Genomic DNA, 22,882 nt, shown 5'->3' with positions numbered 1-22,882 from the left:
TTTGACACGGCCCTTCCGTCATTTTTGGGTTAAAATGAACCGCAACCATCTTCTTAGAACCCCCCCAAAAAAATCCCCTAAAATAAATTGTATCCAACTTAAAATGTTATGACTTTTCTAGGTAAGCTTAAAAAATATATATATATGAAAAAAATATAAAGGTAGTGCTTAAAATGAACCCTACACGAGTGTTAAGAGAACAAACTAGTCGAGAATCCATGACACTTCTTTTAATATCATTCAAACAACCAAGAATGCCTGTAAACATGTTTAGCTGGGATGGAAATTATTAAAAAAAAAAAAGAAAAGGAAAAATATTGAATAGTCACTACTTGCAAACACAAATCCATAAAAATACACATTGCTTTGCATGAACACAAAAAGTGAAAGCAGAGCTAGATTACGGGTGAGGTCCATCAACCAAGGGGGGTCTTAAAACATTTCAAGTGACCACAATGACACAGAAATGAGGACGCTGCGTGATGAAGGAAGTTCTAATCAAAACCCATACAAAACAGTCAAATTCTGGATTTTTTGAGTGGTTCCGTTTTAGAAGCGTCGATTGAAGGCTCCGCCCTGCATGTTTTGGTTGGGTCGGTTGGGGCCTCCAGACATGGACTGCGGCGAGTTCATGTAGCCCCCTCGGCTTGATACGCAAAAAAATCAAATCAAAAAATAAAACTTAAAACTTTAAACGTCAGCACCAAAGTTTCAAATACAGTACTCCCTTGTTTAATCACGGTTTATTGATCACAATTTCACTACTTGACAGATTTTCATAGTGCATTGTGTTTGGCATTCTGATTGGCTAAACAGAGGAAAATGCTTTAGTTGGACTTCTGACCTGCAAAAATCTCCTCTTGAGCCACACGCGGGTTTTGGCGCTTCCTAATGGCTCCCTTGCGCTTTAAAAAAAATTGATAACTGGGAAAAATAAGGACAGAACAGGAAGGTGGTAAATCCTGTTTTCCATACTTTCCATGTGATGGCGGCAAAGTATAATGTAATTATGTCCTTAATCCCGTGTTTTTCAATCACTGTGCTGTGGCAACTACAATAATTCGTTGTGCTACGGTGCTGTGGTAAATTATCTAATTTGTGTGCCTGTGCCATCAAGCAAAAGCTCTCATTTGGATTGATTTTTACCAGCGCCGGCTGGTGATGTACAGCGGGATTCTTTTTAATGAAAGAAATGTGCCTTGGCTCACAAAAGGTTGAAAAATACCACCGTAATCCATACAGTTATTCAATAAAACAGAAATGTATTTAGTTATAAATTGAGAGTACAGAAGTCATCTTAAAACAAGTTTACACAGTACTCTAATTTGTTTAATAATTGAGCCGGTAAATTGTGTTTGATCTTGAGAAATCTATAAAGGATTCTACCTCACAGGTCTCGACTTTTGCGGTACGTTTCTGGAAAGTAACCTCCGCGAAAAACAAGGGCTAACTGCATAACAGCTTAATAAAGAAACTCACCCGCCGCCCATGCCGCCTCGGCCCATGTGGCTCGGGCCTGGCATACCGTCACGACCTGAGTAGGAAAAATAAATGTTGTTCTTTTTCCCCCCCTTTAAATTTTTTTAAAGGTGCAAGATTTTACCTTGCCACGGTCGGTCGCTGTCCATCTTCCGGTCCCAGTCTCGGCCGCCATCCCTGCAAGAAAAGAACCATTACTATTAAAAGCAATCATTGTCATTGTATTTTGGTTGTTTGGATAAAGATGGCCGTTTTACGAGTTTTACTTTAATAAACTAAGATTCAACCATTTCTGACACTTATACAGTGGGACCTCGCTACTTTGCGGTTCGACGTTCGCGGCTTCAGAGCTTTGCGGTCTGTAATGGTTAAAAAAAAAAAAAAAATTAAGAAAAATTTCGCAGATTTTTACTTTTAGCGGGTGGTTTTGCCCCCCATTAACCGGGTCAAAAAAAAATAATTAAAAAAAAAACAACATTTTTTTTCTTTTTGAAGGGTCTACGCTACTTCGCAGATTTTCACTTTTTGCGGGTGGTTTTGGTCCCCATTAACCGCGATAACCGAGGTCTTACTGTATTTGAATACTAAGGAAAATGTTTATGCAGTGTAACGTACTTATCTTAACAATTCGTTTTTTCATTAGGAGGCTGAAGAAAAATGAAAATCCAACTTTATTTTTCTTCAAAACATGAATCTGAAATACAGTAAACGCCTGGGATAAAAGCAACTACGCTTTGTGATGTTTATAACTTAGGTGTGGAATATTAATTTTTGGGCGACCCCTCTTTATAGCATTTCCTCACTTGACAACATCAACTAATTATTTGGCATTCCTAAAAACTTGCTGCTATTGGTCAATGTCCAATGAAACGCTGGTTTGGCATTGGTTTGTGTCAAGCATTATAAAAATGCTACCTCCACAATGTATTTCTCCTTATTCTGCTAAGAGGACATTTGTTGGTTTTGTGTGATACAATACTAGATTTTTGTAATGTTTTTATTAAATATGGGTCCCAAGACTTGCAGTGATGCTAAAAGGCGAAGCAAAATTATGATAACCATGGAAACGAAGATCGCTTTGGCAAGAACTACAAAGAGGACACACACACAAGAACCCCTGCTAAGGAATATGGGGGTAACCAATCAACGATTGGGACGAGTAAGAATAAGGAGGTTATTAAAAGAGGAAGTCTTTCAATATGATGGAAATTCAAAATTTAGTTTCATTTTTAATTCTCTTTGCCCTCTGCATCCAACCGCTACTCCCTTGACCAGCTCAAGTCACGTCACAACAAGATAGTGTCATTTTTCCTTTACATGTGTTTTTATCCATCGTGGTATTCAATCATATAATTACTATACCCTACGGTTTTTTTTCTGGCGTACCAAGGTTCAGAATGCATACGCTCCACATCGTTATAGGTTTCTATCCCCCTCTATACAGCAATTTCTCTGCGGTCCCCACCTCAGAATGGATTCATGTCATATTTCAGGGGTCCACTGTATTTTCTTTATACAAAAGCAGCGAGTTTGACATAAGTCGGTTTCTTTAAATAACTTCTTCATAAACCATTGACAGATGATGATTCAGCTAATGAACAAAACTTATGTCAGACAGCAATGATAGCTTCGAGTGCTATATAGTGTAGGATTTTTTGAAGTCTCCGATTTAGGAAGAGGACACTTTGCACAACCAAGATAATTTCGGCTTTTCACCTTCAACCTGTTTTCTTTTCCTTGTTTTATCTCATCACTGTGTTGTGTCTTGATTTAAAAGCAACTTTATGCATCTTTTTTATATCGGAGCCAGGATTGGTCTCAAACTCAACAGCAGTAAATAAATTGGCTGCCCAAGTGCAAACAGGCACTCACCTGTTCATGCGCTTATCATAGCCTCCCCCCCAAGAATCTCGGCCGTGTTTGTCGAAATTCTGCAAGTGCAAAAACGTTGTCATATTTAAACTGCACGACTCAAAATTGGAATTAGTCCCAGGCCTCTCGTATCATTACGTAACGTACCCGATCCCTGCCGTCAAAGTCTTGGTAACGGTCCGGCCGTCCAAAATCAGAGCGATATCGTTCCTCCATGTTCATGCGCTTGTCGGGCCAGTCGTCCTTCCTGAAAGGCGGAAGGGGATTTGCTTACCAATCAGAGTGAAATAGGGCTGCAACGATTAGTGGACAAAAACTATTCTAAATATAGTTGAAAATAAATTCCATTGTTGACAAATATTTTTTCCATCTTCGCAACATTTGTAAAATACACCCTATACTGTCTCAGTCGGATGTGGAGATTATAATTCACGCGTTTGTTACTTCCCGTCTTGATTACTGTAATGCACTACTCTCCGGTCTCCCGAAGTCCAAAATCAAGAGCCTTCAGCTGGTACAAAATGCTGCAGCGAGGCTTTTAACTAAGACAAGAAAGTATGATCACATTACCCCGATTTTAGCTAACTTGCATTGGCTCACTGTTAGCTTAACATGTGATTTTAAGGTTATGTTGGAAGTATATAAAATCATGCAAGGACTTGCTTCGTCATATCATTCATGTTTAATTTCCCTATATGTTCCGGTCCGGAGCCATCGCTCTGAAAATACTGGCCTACTAATGATCCCAAGAGCCAAGAAGAGATCCACAGGTTCGAGAGCGTTCTCCCTTCGGGCCCCGGTCCTGTGGAATGATCTTCCCCCTGAGATTCGATCTTGTTAAAATCTAAGCTTAAAACACACTTCTTCTCTATAGCATATGAATAACCTATACTTTATGTTGATAATATGTGTATTATTTGCCCTCATGTAGGTTTTAGATGAGGGGATAGTGTCATAATGGTCTGTAGTTTGCTGATCTGTGCAGCCCATTGAGACTCTTTGTGATTAAGGGCTATACAAATAAACATGACTTGACTTGTCGTTTTTCCAACAGAGGAGGCATCTCCGCATGAATACAATCTATGGTGAGAGTTGCTTATGTGCAATAGCGCCAGTCTCGAGGGGTAACATACCCAAATGAACTCGTCAACAACAGGTACGCGTACAAAAACGTCTATTTTGAGAGCATTTTAGCCTGGATAGAGAGAATTAAAAAAAAAAGACTACTTGGAAAGTTAACAAAGCAGAGTTTGCATTCCATGGCAGTACTTTGGTAACGCACGAATGTTTCAAGAGAAAGCACGTTGGACAGTGGGACAAAACAGAGTGCGACTCTCCTCGCTAAAAATGAAGTAACATTCAAGCTAATAGGGTTTGGATGACATGCATTGTTCATTTAATGTGCGCATATTTTATTATAAAAGAGAGGTTAAGCGTTATGTCACACTGTGCTTGACAAACATTCAAAATATAATGCATGTAGTCCGAAGAAAAAATGTCAGTAATTAAAGTTTTAAAAAATGACAAACATCTGTTCAAACTTTTCAGTTGACCAATGAGTGTACTTTACAAAATGCACATATGTTTTACTCTCTGCCATACTGCAGCTAATAAGCCTGTTTAAGAAAAAAAGTGTTTACATGAATTTAATAATTATTTACAGGCCCGTACTTAAAGACAATAGGTTTATTATTGGATGCAACACAAAGTCCTTTACCGAACAAAGAGCCTTTAAACTGTCAATAAAACAAATGACCTAACATCATCGCCACAAAGTTTGTTAACAAAAATATAAAAGCCACAAGTGATGCAATGCATATTGTATGATGTGATACTCAAAATTTCAACTCAACACAACAATTCGAATCTACAGTATTCAAATTCAAAGTGTTTATTGTCATATGCACAGTAAAGAGCCACGATTCCCTGCACAATGAAATTCTTACTAGGAACTAAGAAACTATATACATGTGTATATAAAAGAAAATTGCGAATATGAAAAAAAAATTCAAGATTAACTCAAGATGAGTTCAGGCAATAAGATAAATAGAAGATGTATTTTTCGTTGTACCAATTTTTCTTGTGTATCTATATATGCCTTATAATTAAACCAACTTTATGCTAAATTTAAGATGAATAATCAAACGATTATCAAACGATTATTTGACTAGTCGACAATTAAATGTTAATTGCAGCCCTGTTGCGAAGACAGCGCACATGATAAAGGGGCTCTAACCTGCCGTCCATATCGTACGGCCTCTTCATGGCGCGCCGATCCTGCTCAAAGCGCAGCTGCTCCTGCTGCCGGCGGAGCTCCTCGCGCTCCCTCATGATGCGCTCCTGCTCACGGCGCCGCTCGTATTCGATACGCATCCTTTCCCTCTCCAGGTATTGGCGTTCCATGCGGTCGGCGTCCAGGCGCTCCCGCTCCATCTGACCGAGGAGGAGACGTAAAGAGCTTCAAATCAGGGAAGATGGTTTAATGGACCCTTTTTTGCACAGCGCTGTGGTCCTGACCTCCACCCATTGCCTCTTCTTCATCAGGTGCTTCCGTTCCTCCTTCTCACGGAAGATGCGGATTCGCTCGCGCTCGGCACGCCCGTCAGGTCCGCGGTCGCTGTAAGTGGATTTCAGTGACAGGTCACGACGGGTACGTATACATGTAGGCAATAATCCAATTGGAAACAGAATACTTTAAGTATTGTGATTATATAAAGTCATGCAATCGTCCATAGAAATACGATCGAGGTCTTATTCCAGGCATGTCCAAAGTCCGCCCGTGATCATATTTTCACTGGCCGGCAGCATCTGTCATAAAATTATTAATATGTGGCCCACCAGTAATGTTGACCACAGTTGAAAATACATTTGTACCAAAAAAAAAACATATTTCACTAGATGGCAGCAGCCCTTTGGCCAACTTGCCCATGGCTCTCTGTGAGAATTTAAGCCCAAAATATTTCCGACATGGCGACTGTATCAAAAAAAAAAAAAAAGTGTGGCCTGCAGCTTCCAGGACAAGTGAAAATTTTAGTATTTCTTCACCAAAATCCGAATTGACTGCGTATGCCTAATTAACCTAGAGACGGTGTCTGTTGTCAAAGAATGTAATATCAAGAGGCACTACAAGACAAAACAAGCAGACAACAAAAAGCTAACTGGGAACAAACGATGTGAAAAAGTAAAGTAACTGAAAGCTGTTTTAATGGCCCAGCAGCACATTTTCACGAGACCCTGAGAATCAAATGAAAACGCTACAAAAGCGAGTTAGAAGGTCATGATGCTGATCGCTAAGCCCTGCAAACCTTTCACAGAGAATGAATTTATCAAAAACTGTTCAAAGAATGCCAGGCTGAATAATTGGCCCTCACACATTTTCAGCTTGCCAAATCTGAAAAATTAATTTCCATTTAAGACAGAATTTTAGTGTCAATTTATTGCCTGAAAAGTGAATTGCATATAAATTTTGATTTGATTTATATAAAGTTGATGTCACAGTTGTATTCATCCACATTTGGTGCAAGTCTATGCTATAGACTAGCCACGTACGAGCACAACTTGAAAGTAGACAGGACAAATAAATAGGTCAAACATAAGAGAAGTACTTCATTTAATTTGGTATGAACAAAATATTTTATTCAAAGTCGAAAGTTAGGCGCATAAAGAGACACTGTAATATTTGACCTCTTGATGTCTCTGTATTGTGTAGTACAAGTGAAGTGAGTGAAAACTACGAAGACTCCAAGTCACCAAAAAGCACTATTTTTCTGCTTATTTTTTTGTCCAGCCTTTTAGCAGCCAGATGACAGACCATCATGTCAGCTCCTTTTAGGTGAGCCTCATGTTAAGTATAATTTAAGAAAACTCAACCTACAAGTATTTAGAAAAAAGATGCAAGTTTATATGATAGTTCATGTTTTTTTTGTGCTTAATATGGATATTACAATTAGGAGGTGCAAAACTTCCCTTTAAAGGACACCAATTTGCATCATGATGACACTCCCACATTGCCCTTGTAAAATGAATTCTTGCAAATTCCACTTTGACAGGGTAATTTTTTTGTCTTTAGACATGCAAACGATTCTGATTGTTGTAGAAATCTGCACATAAACACACCCAGTGACAAAATGCTTTTATGTTCGATGTGGGGCCCCCTTACTTGTATCGGCGCCTCTCCATCTCTCGCACGTCTCGCTCGCGTTGGCGCTGCCTCTCGCGCTCACGCTGCTCCTTGATTTGGTCAAACGACAAAATTTCCTTCCTCTCCTTACTAGAGGACTTGCGGTCCTGACTCTTGGAGCTCTGCAGTAGAGCAATGTTCAATTAAGGGCTGAAATCCAGCTTTCATTATCTCTTATGCATACACTTACTCGCTCTTTGTTTTTGGAATTGACGCTGATAACCGGCTCACCCTTGGACTTGTCCATAACTACGGTCCTCTCGTCTAAAAGATCCATGAATTAGTGCCAATTTACGACATCAAATCTGAACCGGGGATGTCTTTTCCTTCACTCACCCTTGCCATCTTTTCCTTCTCCCTCTTCCTTGCCAGACCTGTTGGATATGAAACATTTGTCAGCTATTGTTGCAGTATTTTAGAGTGAAGGAACTGATCTTCTCAGGCAAGAGTCTCCAATGTGGTATCCGTTGGCACCAGGTTGCCCTCTTAGGACAGCTGAAGTGCCCTCAGACCTTTTGTGAAGTTAGCTAACCAGTCTTGGGTCATTGTGATTTTCTAGCATTTCTATTTTTAAGTCGTTGAATAAGTATTTAACACAACTTCTAGTAATCAACCTGGTAGTTACATGGTAACATCATAGTAATAACATGATAGGCTGTGACTTTAGAAATTAATATCAAAATGGGTACCCTTTTCACAAATTAATAACAAAAAGTATCTCTTAGCTTAGAAAAAGTTGGAGACCCCTGCTCTAGAGCAAAGTCCAATCGGGTTTCTATGTCTAACTTGCTAAACACAGCCGCATCTCTTCAGTCAACTCTAATGGAGTTTAAAAACTTTCCGGTCAATCAAATCAGTTGTGAGAAGGACATTGGAAACCAGGCCGGACAGGTACTCTTTGGGTACCCAACACTGACATCGGGCACCAGGTAGCAAGCACCAAGTACACCCAAGTAAACCGTGGACTAGTTCTGAGAAGGGCTCACCATTGATGGATCAATGGGATTTCTAACATTTTTTAGCCTATTTTAACCCTACTTTTTATGCATACAACCTGAAAATAAAGATAGTAACACCATAGGTATAACATATAGGTCATTTAAGAAATGCATATCAAATGGTAGTCCTTCATGCTAACCAGTAACAAAAAAGTAGCTCTTGGCTTCAGGTTGGTTGCCCAAAATTTGGGCCGGATTTGGGCATAAAATGTCAATCATTAGGTCGAACCGGGCCCGGCTTCTCCCTCTCTGGATGATCTTCACATCATGCACTCTTTCACTCAAGTAATTATTGAGATGACCGCTTTTACTTCCGAGTAATATTGTTCTCAACCTACAGTACTATGACTTGAGTAACACACTTTGGCTCGAAACGCGCAGTTCAGCGCCAAGATTATATTCATCCGATAACCATCATAAAGAACATGCTAAGCAAACTATCAGTTTAACTCCTAATCACAAAATCCAAAGAAATGTTTGTCCTCTGTGTCACGGTAAAAGATGCGCCACTTCCCCTTTCCACCTCTATGTTGCTTACGTCAGACGTAATTTCCGCTTCTCGCCAATGGCTTACAAGCTTTACAAACTTTATTTTTCTTTTTCAGACATTTTTTTTCCCATTTTCTTCTTGTAATCTGCAAAATATGATTTTCTTTTTGGTGCAATTGTGTTCAGTCTTATTTTGCTGCACTTCGCCAAAATGCGCACCTGGGCGCCCAAATTGTTAATTTTGGTATTGCACTTTGACGGGTTTACTTTAGCGCCTAAGTAAAGCTTCAAGTTTACTCCGAGCTCAGACGCTCAAATCAGGTTAATCGGGCGGGGTTCGGGCTTATATACCAGCAGGCCGGATTTTACCTCTACTACACTATTTTTACACCATCCCCTGATCTAAAACCTATTTGAGGGACAAAGAAAAACTCAAAGCCTCAACTGAAGGAAAATTTTAAAAAAAGAAACTCAAAATCTCTGAAAAACAAATGACAAAATATGAATACAAAAAGATTGACTTATCAGTGTGACAAGTAAACAATGAAATATAATAATCAACATTTTCTATGTAAAAGAGCTAATTTTACACATAAGTACGGATAATTTGGATTCTGACATCTATAACTGCATTTGTAGAAGGAGATTGTACATCGTTTCAATGTATAGTATGGATATTTTAAACATAAGGGTCACAAATGGCACCCGAGTCAAGTTTGGACTGGTTCTAATATTTACATTGACTATTGTTTTGGTACTACAAGTTTGTAACGTGTGAAAAATGAGGTCACTTGAACCGTACTTGGAGTCAGTGGAGTGTCTTCGCTCACTGCCTGCCTTGTCACCCGGCTTCTTGCCCGCTGGCTTACTTTTCGCCTGCAATGTTAGAAACACTATTACGAAACTCCTGTTTTTACAAATCCCAGTTTGAAGCGTCTGGGCCACAACGCTTACCCTTACCCGCTCCACAGAGATCATCTTGCCGTGCAACTCCGTCCGATGCAGGTGGCTGACGCATTTGCCGGCCTCTTCCGTGGAAGACATTGTGACGAAACCGTAGCAGTGAGCGCCGGGACTCTTGGCGTTGGTCACCACCTTGGCACCAATGACCTGCACGACAAAGTGTTGGATCGAGAGATCTTGCATGAAATGACCCGTGTTTCTCATACCATACAAAAACTCTGGTAACTCTGGTAACCTTGTATTATGAAAATTTATTTATTAAAATACACCCAGTTCAAGGTGTTCCCTGCCCACTGCCCGAAGATGGCTGGGATGGGCTCCAGCCCCCCAACTAAATATTGAAAATGAAACGTCTGTTAAAAGCAGGGAACCTCAGTATATTATTTTTAATGCCGCCAAACCCTGACAGCAAACGTTATATCCTTGCAGTTTGATATAAAGTTCTTATTTAATCATATTGTAAAACAAGAGATTTCTTGTCTCAATCACCACACCCATTAACAGCATAGAGTTGTATCAATATAACATACATATCTTAAAAGCTGTTGTCAATCTCACTGATTGTAGTCCAATCGGGGGACAGCTTAACCCCTTAAAGTTACAATGAAATTCGCCAAAAATCCCAATCCAAGACGTACCCAAAGTAAATTGAATGCTGTTCTTAACCCTTTAGATCGTATGAACAGTTTTGTTCCCTTTTGAAAGATAACATGCTGAAGTTTTGTCCCAAACTGAAATAATCACTGCAAGTGCTAATAACATTGAGTATTTTGACTTGAAACACACAGAAATAGGTTTTTATTCTCGCCTGAATCAGTTTCTCAATCAAATATCTGCAGATGTGTGTAGCATGTGCATTTTAGCTGGAAAACAGGTACCTTGTCAAATTTGATCACAATCTGAATAACTAAACAGTGTATTTTGCACAGTTATCCAAGGGTAGGTTGAAGCGTTTCCCAAAGTGGCTATTTGGAGATTACAGCTCTAAAAACTCTTCAACCGTGTATTTTACTCTGGCCATTTTTGAGACATTTCGAAAGTCATCTTTATTTTTATAACCCCTTATCACAGGGAGTCTCAAAGGGCTGCACATACCACAGATTATTGCAAACTGCAGACTAAACAATCCTCTGATTTAACAACTACATGAGGGCAAGGAAACGTCAAAAACCTCAACATGAGGAAAATGAAGAAACCTGGTCTTTTCAGGGTTGAGGCACAAGAGGTTGAGTGATATCCTTTTTTATATCAATGAGGCATGCTTCCAAATTTCCATAGTTTAGTGTGTCATATTCCTCCATCGGAAGATTTGACTGAGTCACTCTGGTTGATATTACATTTGTCAATATTCAGAGCAGTTTTTGAGAACAAGTCACGGTATTTATATGGACCAATGGTAAAAAGTTGTAAATGTTTGACTTTTCTTTCCAGAAGTCAATCAACGATTCTACACAATTGCGTGTAAGAACAAAGCGTAAAAAAGGATCCAGAGTTGCATTTATGCACAATTATTTGACTGATTTGAATATACATCGAAAAGTTGCATACATTTATGTTGGGAAAATCATTGGCTAACCCATGTGTCAATCATCATTTGATTCGGTTACTACTGGCTATAGGCATTTGAAGCTAAAAAAAGGGATACCAGTTTTATCAATACAGGCCTTTATAGGCCAAAGCGGGCCGTGGACTGTGAAAAAAACTAAACTATTGGCCAAGAGTGGTTTCAATCAAAAGGACAGTGGCAAATGGCCATATTGGGAAAAATTTTAAAATTCAGTTGAGTTGTAGCGAAACGAACGGATTACAAGAAGGAATGTCTAAAGATGCAGAAATGCTTTATGTGGATTTCTTTAATCTCTCGGCATTGTCGTGTGTTTTGGGGTATATATTTTACACGGTTGGATTCACTGGACAGTCCACAAGGTAACGACAGCATGTTTGCAGACATTCAACTCATTTGATGACTGCCAGGGGCCGCAATTGCTGAGCCACACCGTCTGTATTGTTTTTGGGTATCTTGCTACAGACTGATTGTGATGTTTATGTGATGAGTACATTTTGAAATGGTCAGCATATTTTAAAAGATCCAATGATACGTGGCATGATGTATTTCGGTAACTGGTGACATCGTACAGACATGTATTTGTTTATCAGCCGTTTGCCGGCGGTTTAAGTGTTGAAAATTCACATCACCCGACAAAGAGATTCACATCGTGGTAAAACAGATTGCGTTAACGGGATAAGGAGCAATATATATATACTTTTTTCAAAATCAAGCAATCATACTGACCTTGCCGTGTTTGCTGAAGAGCGTCTTCAGATCTGTAGCCCTGGTAGTGGAAGCAAGCCCGCTGACCCAGAGATTTTTGCTGCCTGCAGGATCACCTAAATCCAGCCAAAGTATTGAACCAAGACTATCAACACAAATACATCACAAAGAAAAGACTAACCTTTTTCATCACCCTTGCCATCTTTATCTTCAGAACTGGGGACAAATTCAAACACACAGTGAGAAGCCCTGCAAGCGTTTCTTGTGCGTCTCTCAACAAAGATCAACTCGTAGAAAATATTAAATAAACGGTACTTGACCCAGACAACCCCCATCGTCCTACACATTTGATCATTAGGTGTCAAAGTGCATAGATGCATTGAATTGTGTTACCGCCTTGAAAAGAGCATCCAATTCTTAGAACAAAAGCGCCAATGAAAGAGATAGCCATTTTGGTTTCGAGTAGACAGAAAGCAACAAACCTCTTGATCTGATCTTCGCCCTCTACAGTGGCCGAGGATGATTCCGCAGTTGCATTATCTTCTGTCTTCTTATCCTCATTGCCCTTTTTAGAACGCGATTCCGAACCAACAGTTTCAAACCCAACGTCCTGTTCGCTTACACTAACATCTTGCGCTCCCCTTTCGCTCCCCCGTGTCTCTTCTTCAGCTTTTTCCGCATCCTCGGCAGCGTCCTTCTCATTGGAACCACGGTCGTTTTCCCCGCCAGCCAACAAATTGTCTTCTCCGCTGGCGGTGGCAGCTTGTTCTTCATCGGTGCTTGTCCGGCGGTCTTCCATAAGCGGCTCAGATAAACAAGACCCCGCTACTTTGTCATGTTCTATAGGTTTAACAGGAATAGAATGGCAGAGTTTAATCACTTCTGAAACACAGCAATGGTTAAGGAGGAAGCGGCAAGACCTGGATTAGGAACTTGGCTCCGAGAAATACGCTTACGTGGACCCTACAGAGAGACTGGAATATAGCCCAAAAGGTGGTAAGAATATCAGTCTACTTTTTTTCGCCTTGCGAGTGGTGAAGCGGCCAAAGCATTCACCTGATCCAAAGTCCATGACATAAGACAGACAAGATTAGAGTGCTTGGAGCAGTCCTTTGGCTCGGCTTTACATTGTCCTTGCTGCAATACTTCAAAGAGTCCAACAGATTTATGTCCTTATGAGAGTTTGAAAGCATTAACAGTGGTTTGTTGCTTTAATGGATCTTCGTATCTGAAGTCTTCAAGTGGCCGACTGGAACGCTGCAGTATCCCGCGTTGGCTGACCCTGAATCGCTGAGTGATTGCTGTCACCGTGTGTCAAAGTGGTGACTTTCAAAAGTGGCCAAAAATGGTAACTAGGCCAGTTTTTGTAACATCAACGATGGTTCACCACATTATAACACAGAACCAGCAATTCCCTTTGGGCTTCCAGTCTCTCGCTCTCTCTTGTTGAAATTTATGTTTGACTACCAAACTAACATCAGAATACTCATTTTCTGACCTCATGTATACATTACCTGCTTCTGCTAATAGTTCATCGGCATTGGCAGTCTGAAACACAAATGATATGCTTCATTTAAAAATCAAATTAACACCTTCAAGCTAAGTAAGCACCGAACTTTTGCCACAGAAAACGGTCAATATGGCATTTCTAGTTTCGGCTCAGAGAGAAAATAAAACCGAAAATAAGTTTCTGAAAGAACTATGCTAGATGGTGTCATATCTATGGTAAAGCGAGCCATGCAAAGCTGTCTTTTACTGGGGAACGAGGTGACGCACGACACAACTACTTATTTTTAATTTTGCACACAAGAAGCAGGACAACATTGTCAAATCAGGGGCACTGCCAAGCTTTTACAAAAAATACCGTATTTTCCGCACTATAAGGCGCACCTAAAAGCCTTTATTTTTTTCAAAAGCCGACTATGCGCCTTATTTATGGATCAATTTTAAAGTTGCAAAGTTTTCCAACTAACTTGCAGCCGCCGACTAGATTTTCCCCCGAACGCCAAGTAGTACGCGGTGTATGCTGGGATTTATTTACCGGCGTTTCATTGGCTAACCAATGTGTCAATCATCATTTGAATCGATCACTATTGGCTAAAGTTATTCGGAGGTCAAGGGGCGGATCCTTTTTATCATTTGCAGGCTGCCATTGGCTTAAACGGCAAACAAAGCCTGCAATTGGCCGAAAAAGATGTGTCAATCATCAGTTGAATCGATCACTATTGGCTAAAGTTATTCGGAGGTCAAGGGGCGGATCCTTTTTATCATTTACAGGCTGCCATTGGCTTAAACGGCGAAACAAAGCCTGCAATTGGCCGAAAAAGATGAATGCGTATAGCATGTGGCTGACGGCATAGAGAAAGCATTTTTTTCTATTCTGTATTTGTAAATATTGTATTCTCCTGGATTTACTACCCTCACGGATATAAGAGGACATTGCCTGCACATTATTATGAACACAACGACTTCGGTGAGCTATTCCGGGTTTTATATTGTCCCTGTATCTTGTTTCAGGCTGAACTCGATGTTTCTGTGATAAGAGGTGCAGATAATGGATGGAATGGAGTGTCTATTTTTAAATTAAACTCAATTCCAAGTGTTTATTGTCATATGCACAGTAAAGTTGCGAGGGAAAAAGAAAATAGATACTAAGGAATGGTTATCATTTCTTGAATCCCAAGACTTTAACCTTCCGAATGATGGAACGATGCATTTGAGTGACATCTTACGGACACCGCATCCGCACGTGTTCTCGACACGTATTTGCGTCTTTGCAAGCTTTCGGAATGTTAAGGGGGTAATAAGTTGGACTGAACTATCTGACTGTTTTGTCCACGTTCCCATTGTAGCGCCTTATAATCCGGTGTGTCTTATGTATGTCAAAAATAGGACCAAAAACTATTTTTTCGGGGTGCGCCCTATAACCCGGTGCGCCTTATAGTGCGGAAAATACGGTACATAAGATTTTGGTAGCCACTAGACTTAAGGTAATTTTTACATGCTAAAACTACAGAGCTAACTTAGTTGAAGTTACTATTTTTTTGGGCGAATATGCAAGTGAGACTCGTTTGCTACATCATCAGATCCTCTTTCTATGGTTTTCTTCTCACTATTCACTCTGCAGTGCATTCAAAGCTAAAATGCTCGCAAAACATGTGATCGTAAAAAGGGAAGGGCAAGATTGTGCATTGCAGCAGCTACAAGCCGTTCATATTTCATTATAAGCAGCCACTTAATTCAAATTTAATTTAATAAACAAAACACTTAAAATTTGCATCTAGTTATATGCATTTCAATTAGTGATCGTTTTATGCTGTACCATTTTATACTGCAAATAGTGAAAACTTACCACATAAATCGAAGAGGACAACATATCTTCATCTTCGAAACCCCCAGAGTCATTCAACTGACAAAAGACATAAGCATACATGAATGCCAAACAGACGATCACAACTCTCGATGCACTAGGTGAGTGTCTCACATGTCTTGTATCATCTTCTGAGTCAACGGTTGCGTCATCCTCATCCCTCAAGTGCTCATCTTCCTCACCGTCAATCAAAGGCCCAAAGTCATCATCATCCTGCTCGGGTAAGTCATTGTCTGCCTCGTCCAGAACGTTCATGTCAAGGATATCCATGTCGTGGATGTTTTCATGTTCATCCTGAGGAAAAAGGCATCTCATTCACACCTTGAGAACATAACATTTTTTACACGGCAACTAAGGATGGGACATACCTGACCATCACGCGATTCCTCGTCCTCATGTTCAGTCCCTTGCATTGAATCTGGGACAAAATTGAGTAACAATAGGCAAATTATTGGAAAACACCAGTTAAGTCTTAAATGTTGATTTTAAACGGTAAATGGTCTGCATTTACATAGCGCTTTTTAAGTCAATGAAGACCTCCCAAAGCGCTTTACAATGTGCTTCAGACTTGTCTCAAAACCAATTTGATGAACTTTATCTATTTCAAAAGAAGTATAACATGTCACATGTGGCCCCTGACTCCAAATAGTTGCCCACCCCTGGAGTGGAACATGGAATGAATTCCAGTAGGTGTAGAAATTAACAAGTAATAGGAGGCCCCAATGTTAAAGTGCAATAAAATATTTTAGACAATAATATAAGACAGATGAAGAGTATTAGGCTGTCAATAGCCTTATTTTAAGGTAAAAGTATAATTTCAAGTTTTGTATTTAACTGGCATTGTAGGCGTAAAGGCATTACTGATTACTGTTCCGTGAGAGCTACTCCCCAGGGTGTTTTAAATATCTCCCATCACTGAGAGCAATATTAAATCATCAAACATGCAATTAGCTTTGCAGAAGTTTTATAATAAAGCTCGTTTCAAACTCTACAGAACAGTTTATGCTAAAAGATCCGTTCATGGTTATAAAGTCAAAGGATAAAGACTTAGAATACACACAATTGAAACTAATAGTATTGCTGGGTTCCCACAGATTAAGAAAATTTAAATCCAAGAATGTTTAAGACTATTTTCATGGCTTTTGTGAAAAAAAAAAAAAAAAAAAAAAAAAAAAAAAAAAAAAACGTAAACACTCTAACATGTTTGACATTGGAGATTTTTAGGGGAAGCCGTTGCATTTTGGAAAATTCCCCGATTCCTTGGACCAATGATCAGAGCGGCGATATACCCAGACCAGGAATCCAACAAGGATCTGATTGTTCATAGGGCTCTACATCAAGGTTGCTGTAGGAAGTGGATTACAGTGGGACCTCGCTACTTCGCGCTTCGACGTTCGCGGCCTGTAATAGTTAAAAATAATAATAATAATAATAAATTTAAAAAAATATTTGGAAGGCGTCGCTACTTCGCAGATTTTCACTTGTAGCGGGTGGTTTTGGTCCCCATTAACCGGGTCTAATAAATAATAATTAAAAAAAAACATCTTTTTTTGAAGGGCCATCGCTTCTTGGCAGATTTTCACTTTTTGTGGGTGGTTTTGGTCCCCATTAACCGGGTCTAAAAAATAATAATAACAATTTAAAAAAAAAGGTGCGCCGCTACTCCGCGGATTTTCACATATCGCGGGTGGTTCGAGTCCCCATTAACCGCGATAACCGAGGTCCCACTGTATACATTTTGTTCTGACTGCAGTACTAAACTTTGAGAATCAACGTGTGCTTTTGGCACATACCCATGGATTCAGGATACCCTAAATTGTAGAACTAAGTTATTTTTCATGGCTTATTTGCTAAACACGCTCAACATTCATCTGAATTGTATTGGTGTAATAATAGTCTGTACACCCCTTTGAGACTTACAAATAAACATGACTGACTTCAGCAAAACGATCTTGTTTTAGATCTAACAAATATAAATCATATTAATGTGTTCACATTTGTAAGACTTTGGCAAATTGGATTCAAGACATTTTAATGCAAATTTAGGCCTTATCTTTAGGATAATGAATTCTTGACTTTTCAACTCACTAACTTAAGCATTAACTATTTGCTTTGATGTTTTTGTATGATGAAATGATCTGCATTTATATAGCGCTTTTCAAGTCAATGAAGACTTCCCAAAGCGCTTTACAATGTGCTTCACATTTACCCATTCACACACACTCACACACTAATAGCGGCCGTGCAGCCATGCAAGGCGCCAGCCTGCTTATTGGGGGCAACATGAGTTCAGTGTCTTACCCAAGGACACTTCGATATGTAATACGGAGGAGCCGGGATTTGATCCTCAGACGAGCGCTCTACCTCCTGAGCTAATAACTGACTTTTAGATTGTAAATTTCACACATAAATGGAATTATACATCTCTGTGGCCATTTAGCCTGCAGCGTGGTGTTATAAGAAGTAGCACAACAACAATCTGTTCCACGTGGAGATTAAGTGGAGGCTATCATGGTAAAAGTATGCTAACATCTTGACAAAATGGAAACAAAGACTGAGCAGATGCTAATATGATCAAAAACTAGCACGCGATGTCTATATCGTAAAAATCTCTTAAAGCAGAGATATATTATGACCGATAGCCGATGGATTAAACATAAATACTTGTACCAGGACTGGCCACCACTGAATTTTATATTTAGGTATTTAGGAATAAATTAATTTGTCTGTTTATGATAAACATCGTGTTTTTGTGAATTTTGCGTTTTGGATTGGGTGGAGCAAATAAGGGGTGGTTATTGTATTTCCTTATTGAACATTAAACAGCATTTTGTTGTCTGAAAGTTCTATACAAATAAATTTTGATTTTATTCTTTGGTTGGTCTGTCTACCTCTTGGAGCACGTCTTGGAGTCGATTTCTTAGATGTCGGCTCCGCTGAAATAACAATCGCGTCAGGATTTCCACCCTCTTCTTGTATAGCCTGCAAGCACATGCAGAGAAAATTTGGGTCACAACAATCGAACTTTCATTCAAAACTGAAACACTTGTCGATCAACATAAGCTAATAGCTTTGTCTTGTTAGCATAGTGACGCCATAACTAGCCTATAAGTTCAAATAGCGTCATATCATTATTATTGCGTTTAAACACTATCATGAGAAGTACGATTCTAGTACAATTTTCATTGGGTAAGTGGATCCGTTAGTGTTCAATAAACACAAAAAATAGACCTTTAACAGTCGCTCCGACAGCACGCTCTTGATGCCAGCGGTGTCCAGGTTTCGTTTCTTCAGCTCGGCCTTTAAGTCAATTACTCGTAATTCGGACAGCTTGCGAACCTCGGTGCCAAACGAAATGTCGTTCTCGTTCGATGGATCGGCCATCGTTTTGAACTTAAAAGTACGCTATTTCCAGTAGTCAACGGTATGATTTAAAAAAACTCAGTTTCTGTTGAATAGCGGCGCGAAGTCTTTATCAAAATGGCGTCCTACTTGGGCAGTTTCTGTATGGCGTGTCAAAACCGCGCATGCGCGAAAAACACTGCGGGAACTTCAAGATGGTGACGCAACGAACCGCTTTAAAATTTTGTCCACGAATGTTTTTTTTTTAAATCAAATCCTTAGATATAATACGCATTTCCAATGTAAAATTAAAATCAACCAGATTATTAAACGAATAAAATAATTCACATACAACTCCCCTTTGGGGCGGCAGGGAGGATGTGTGGTTAGCACGCAGCCCAACGGTTCAGAGGTCCAGAGTTCCTGGTAATTCCAGCCACCGCAGCCTCCTTAAGTTTTCAAGTACTCACTCTGCCTTGAGGGGGGTCTCCTCCAAACATGTTAGGTTAATGGATGTTCAGGTAAATGGCTATATGTCTCCATGTGCCCTGCGACTGTCTGGCAAACACTTAGTGGCTCCTAGGATGTGCTCCAGTCATGTCATGTTTATTGAATGACAAAGTCTCAAACAGCTATACAGACTCCAAACTGTTGTTTTACCATCCCCTGATCTAAAACCAATATGAGGGCAGGGAAAAACTCAAAACCTCAGCATGAGGAAAATGAAGGAACCTTAAAATGGGACCTTATCTGAAAGGTGCTTCGAAACACAATTTATTATTTTTATTATTATAAAAAAAATTTGCAGATGGGTGGCCGGCTAGGCCAGTGACTCCAACCTTTTTCAAGCTGGGAGTTCTTTTTTGTTTTTGGGTTACTAATTAGCGCGAAATGGCGCAAAGTTTGCATTTAAAGAGTAACTAACTGTTATATTGTTATGAATATATTGTTACAAGTGGCAGACCACGCAGTTTACATCTACAGTCCAGTCGGAATTAGTGATGTGTTGTCCGCAATCAAACTGCCTCTATGAGCCGGATCTTGTAAGTGAAATTTCCCCTTTTATTTGTGAGGATTCCAATAGAGTAGAGGTGATATGGGCCAAACTCTGCCCCAGCCCAGTTCTCTTGGTCCGACAGCTCAGGGAGCCGGCAACGCAGACAGCACGAGAACAATCAAGGTGGGCTACGAAGGGCTCCGCGCTGCGGAACACGTAAAGTCTGTCTTTTGTGACAAAATCTAAGTTAAACAAGAATGTATAAACACAGATCACGGGCTGATAGTACAGGGTTCGTTTATGCAATTTTTAAGGTCTTTCAAGGCCAATTTTCCAATTTCTCCATTACCAGTTAAAGAAGATATCCAGTGTTACAGATCCACAGATATATCTGCAGATTAAATATACGATTCTTAATCTGGCGTGTGAATCCATCAAGACATGTGAATTTTAAGAGCTATAGTTTATCACAAATACATTTGTAGGTCTGAACAATATGTGAGTAAATATTTTAGAGAAATCGCTCCCATATAGGAGTTGGGTCAATTTGATGGTGTAATATGTAGCTTACATTTTTAGTTGCAGGAAGTTCTTCCCCTTACAATTTACCACTAGGAAACGCTACCTTAGTTTTTTTGCATGGCCCATTATAAATGGCCATAATTGGTGCCTAATCATTGCATTAATATACATCTTCATTTAATGCATGGTCTATCAAGTCAGACTGACAAGAAAAAATTGCAAAGATTTCAAGCATTAACAAGCGTCTTAGCCAAAATTCGAGCACTTTTCAAACTTGGAAAAGACTACATTAAAAGTCAAGCATTTCTAAGAATTTCAAGCACCCGTAAGAACCTTGAAAAAGTCAGTGAGAAAGAAGCTCAGCCCGACCAGAGCAAAATGATTGAAATTTAAGTCCCGACCTGCCTGAATTTCATATTAGGTCAGGCTTTAACTCGACTAAATATCTTCCCCCTTGGCTGAAAGTGGCTGTCAAAACCTTTTCCCGCTTGAGAGAGTTTGCTACTTCGGAGTTGTCTGACATTTTGCTACTAAATCAACACAACAGTATTATTTCCTTGAGGAGCTTGCTCTCTTCAAGTTTAACGACTGTTAGCACAATCGCTTTGGTGGATGACCGCCTCCTAGCCAATCATAGTTCGCAAAACCAGGTGATGTTTTTCAAGGCATTATCAGGCATTCAGAGACCATCTGATTGGCTAAACCTACAGCTTTCTCAAAGACTGATTTGACGGTACACCGCCTTCAGGATTTTTTCTGATGGCCTCCGGGTCGAACAACTAAAGGCTGAAATATGATTGGTGTACACATCTGGAAGCAGCACAACACAATGAAAGGAAGCTGACGATTTAGAATTATTTAATAAGTATTGATGAACAAAGTACAATTAACATCACATGATTCAGCTATTTTTTTCAAGGCGGCAGAGAAGGCCTTCCAGGCCCTCACGGCCTACCACTGGTTGTTACTATGTTGTTACCAGGTTAATTATTGTAATTAGGGTTGAATACACTCAGTCCACCACTAAAAAAAAATCACTTTACCAGAAAATCACAATGACCCAGCACTGGTGAGCCTTTTTCAGAACAGGTCGGTGGGCATCTCAGCTGTCTTTAAGGGGGCACCCTGATGCCTGTGGGCACTACATTAGAGACTTCTGCGCTCAAGCTTGTTTGGAAAAGGAAATCAGTTTGTGTCCTCCCTATTTGTCAGAATTAGCCGTTGCAAAAAGCATCGTGTTGGATGCGAACGGAGCTGACTCCTCCGACAAGGAGGAGACCTCCGAGATTGTGAGCGACCACGGGGCCGGTCTCTGTCTCGGCTGGTGAAGGTTCAATTTGGAAACCAGTGGTTTGCCCACCGTAACTAACCGCCTTTCCTCCACTTCCTCCTCCAGGTTGACGTAAACGTAATGGAGACAGACAACGAATGTGAAGTCCTCCTGTAAGAAAGCAGGCGTAAATTATAAACGGTTCCCCATAATGCGACTTGTGCTGATTGTAATAAAGAGGTCTCACCTTGAGTCTCTGCATACTGCAGATACGAGTGTACCGGCTGGGGATTTCAGGCGAATGAAGCTGTTCTTTAATTAGAAATAAACTTAATGTAAGGTTTGTTGATTGCTCTTCTTTTGATCGACGTGCACATCCTACCATTAAAACACAACAACATGGAGATACAGGACAATTTACATACAGAAAACCTTGGTATACAGCAACCCCACATCATGATGTTTTTTGACAATATTGTGCACTCCTATTTCTTATCTTAATCTGGATTAAGCACCAACGTGTAGCAATAGTCTAAAATGCACAAATTAGTCTAAGAACAATTTGAAAAAGAAACTCGATAAACTGGCATTGACACTTGTATTTTTGCAAAAGAAGCATGATAAACTCTCATAAATACCTGTATTTAAAAAAAAAAAAAAGCCTGTCATTGTTCACCCATAGCTCTTGTTCTGATCTGAACTAAACACCAATGTATAAAATTTAAATAGAATATTTACAAATGAACAAATTAGTCCAAAGATATCCAGAGAAATTGGTTCGTACTTGTCATGATTACTGATGTGATTCAACTGTGCCTGCTCATTTGGCGCCAACCACCGTGGGTTCTGATTGGCTCCCTGTCCCTACTAAAAACCCAGTCGATCCCCTGTTGTCAGTCGGTCTGCGAACCTCTGTTAATACAAGGCAAGCCTTTTTGGACCCTGACTCCTGCCTGTCCCATTTTTGCTCCCGTTTGGCTCCGGCTACGACCTGTTTTGATCCCGGCCACATCTGCTCTCCCGTTCTGGCTTACGACTCGTATCCAACCCCGACTACGCTTTGCTCTCCCCGCCCCGGCTACCGACCAGTTTTTTCGTCCCTAAAACCGCCATCGCATGCTACGGAAG

At 40.0% G+C, this 22,882-nt stretch overlaps 1 protein-coding gene and 1 long non-coding RNA gene across 3 annotated transcripts; one reads left to right on the top strand and one right to left on the bottom strand.

The window, feature by feature from the left end:
• Window positions 1-215: 215 nt before the first annotated feature.
• On the bottom strand, window positions 216-19,149 carry safb (scaffold attachment factor B). Of its 2 annotated transcripts, none has more exons than XM_088349178.1 (21): window positions 18,855-19,149; window positions 18,515-18,605; window positions 15,992-16,041; window positions 15,738-15,917; window positions 15,606-15,662; window positions 13,768-13,801; window positions 12,736-13,093; window positions 12,435-12,469; window positions 12,275-12,369; window positions 9,973-10,128; window positions 9,821-9,894; window positions 7,868-7,905; window positions 7,722-7,795; window positions 7,511-7,653; window positions 5,869-5,968; window positions 5,588-5,784; window positions 3,499-3,598; window positions 3,352-3,410; window positions 1,604-1,656; window positions 1,480-1,534; window positions 216-646 (listed from the first exon to the last, which is right to left on the bottom strand). In XM_088349178.1, the coding sequence occupies exons 1-21, from the start codon at window positions 19,005-19,007 to the stop codon at window positions 550-552; spliced, it is 2,199 nt and encodes a 732-aa protein (XP_088205304.1). In that variant the 5' UTR covers window positions 19,008-19,149; the 3' UTR covers window positions 216-549. The 2 variants fall into 2 exon arrangements, with proteins under 2 accessions (XP_088205304.1, XP_088205305.1); XM_088349179.1 differs by having other exon boundaries at window positions 9,979-10,128; window positions 18,855-19,148.
• Window positions 18,772-22,097, top strand: LOC148354715 (uncharacterized). The gene is made up of 3 exons (XR_015852193.1): window positions 18,772-18,812; window positions 20,039-20,145; window positions 21,881-22,097. It is a non-coding gene; the product is annotated as an uncharacterized LOC148354715 (long non-coding RNA).
• Window positions 22,098-22,882: the final 785 nt, after the last annotated feature.

Source organism: Urocampus carinirostris, chromosome 12, assembly GCF_059441175.1.
Source record: "Urocampus carinirostris isolate Australia breed hairy pipefish chromosome 12, RoL_Ucar_1.0, whole genome shotgun sequence".
Lineage (NCBI taxonomy): Eukaryota > Metazoa > Chordata > Actinopteri > Syngnathiformes > Syngnathidae > Urocampus > Urocampus carinirostris.
This window is presented reverse-complemented; position numbering and strand designations above follow the sequence as displayed.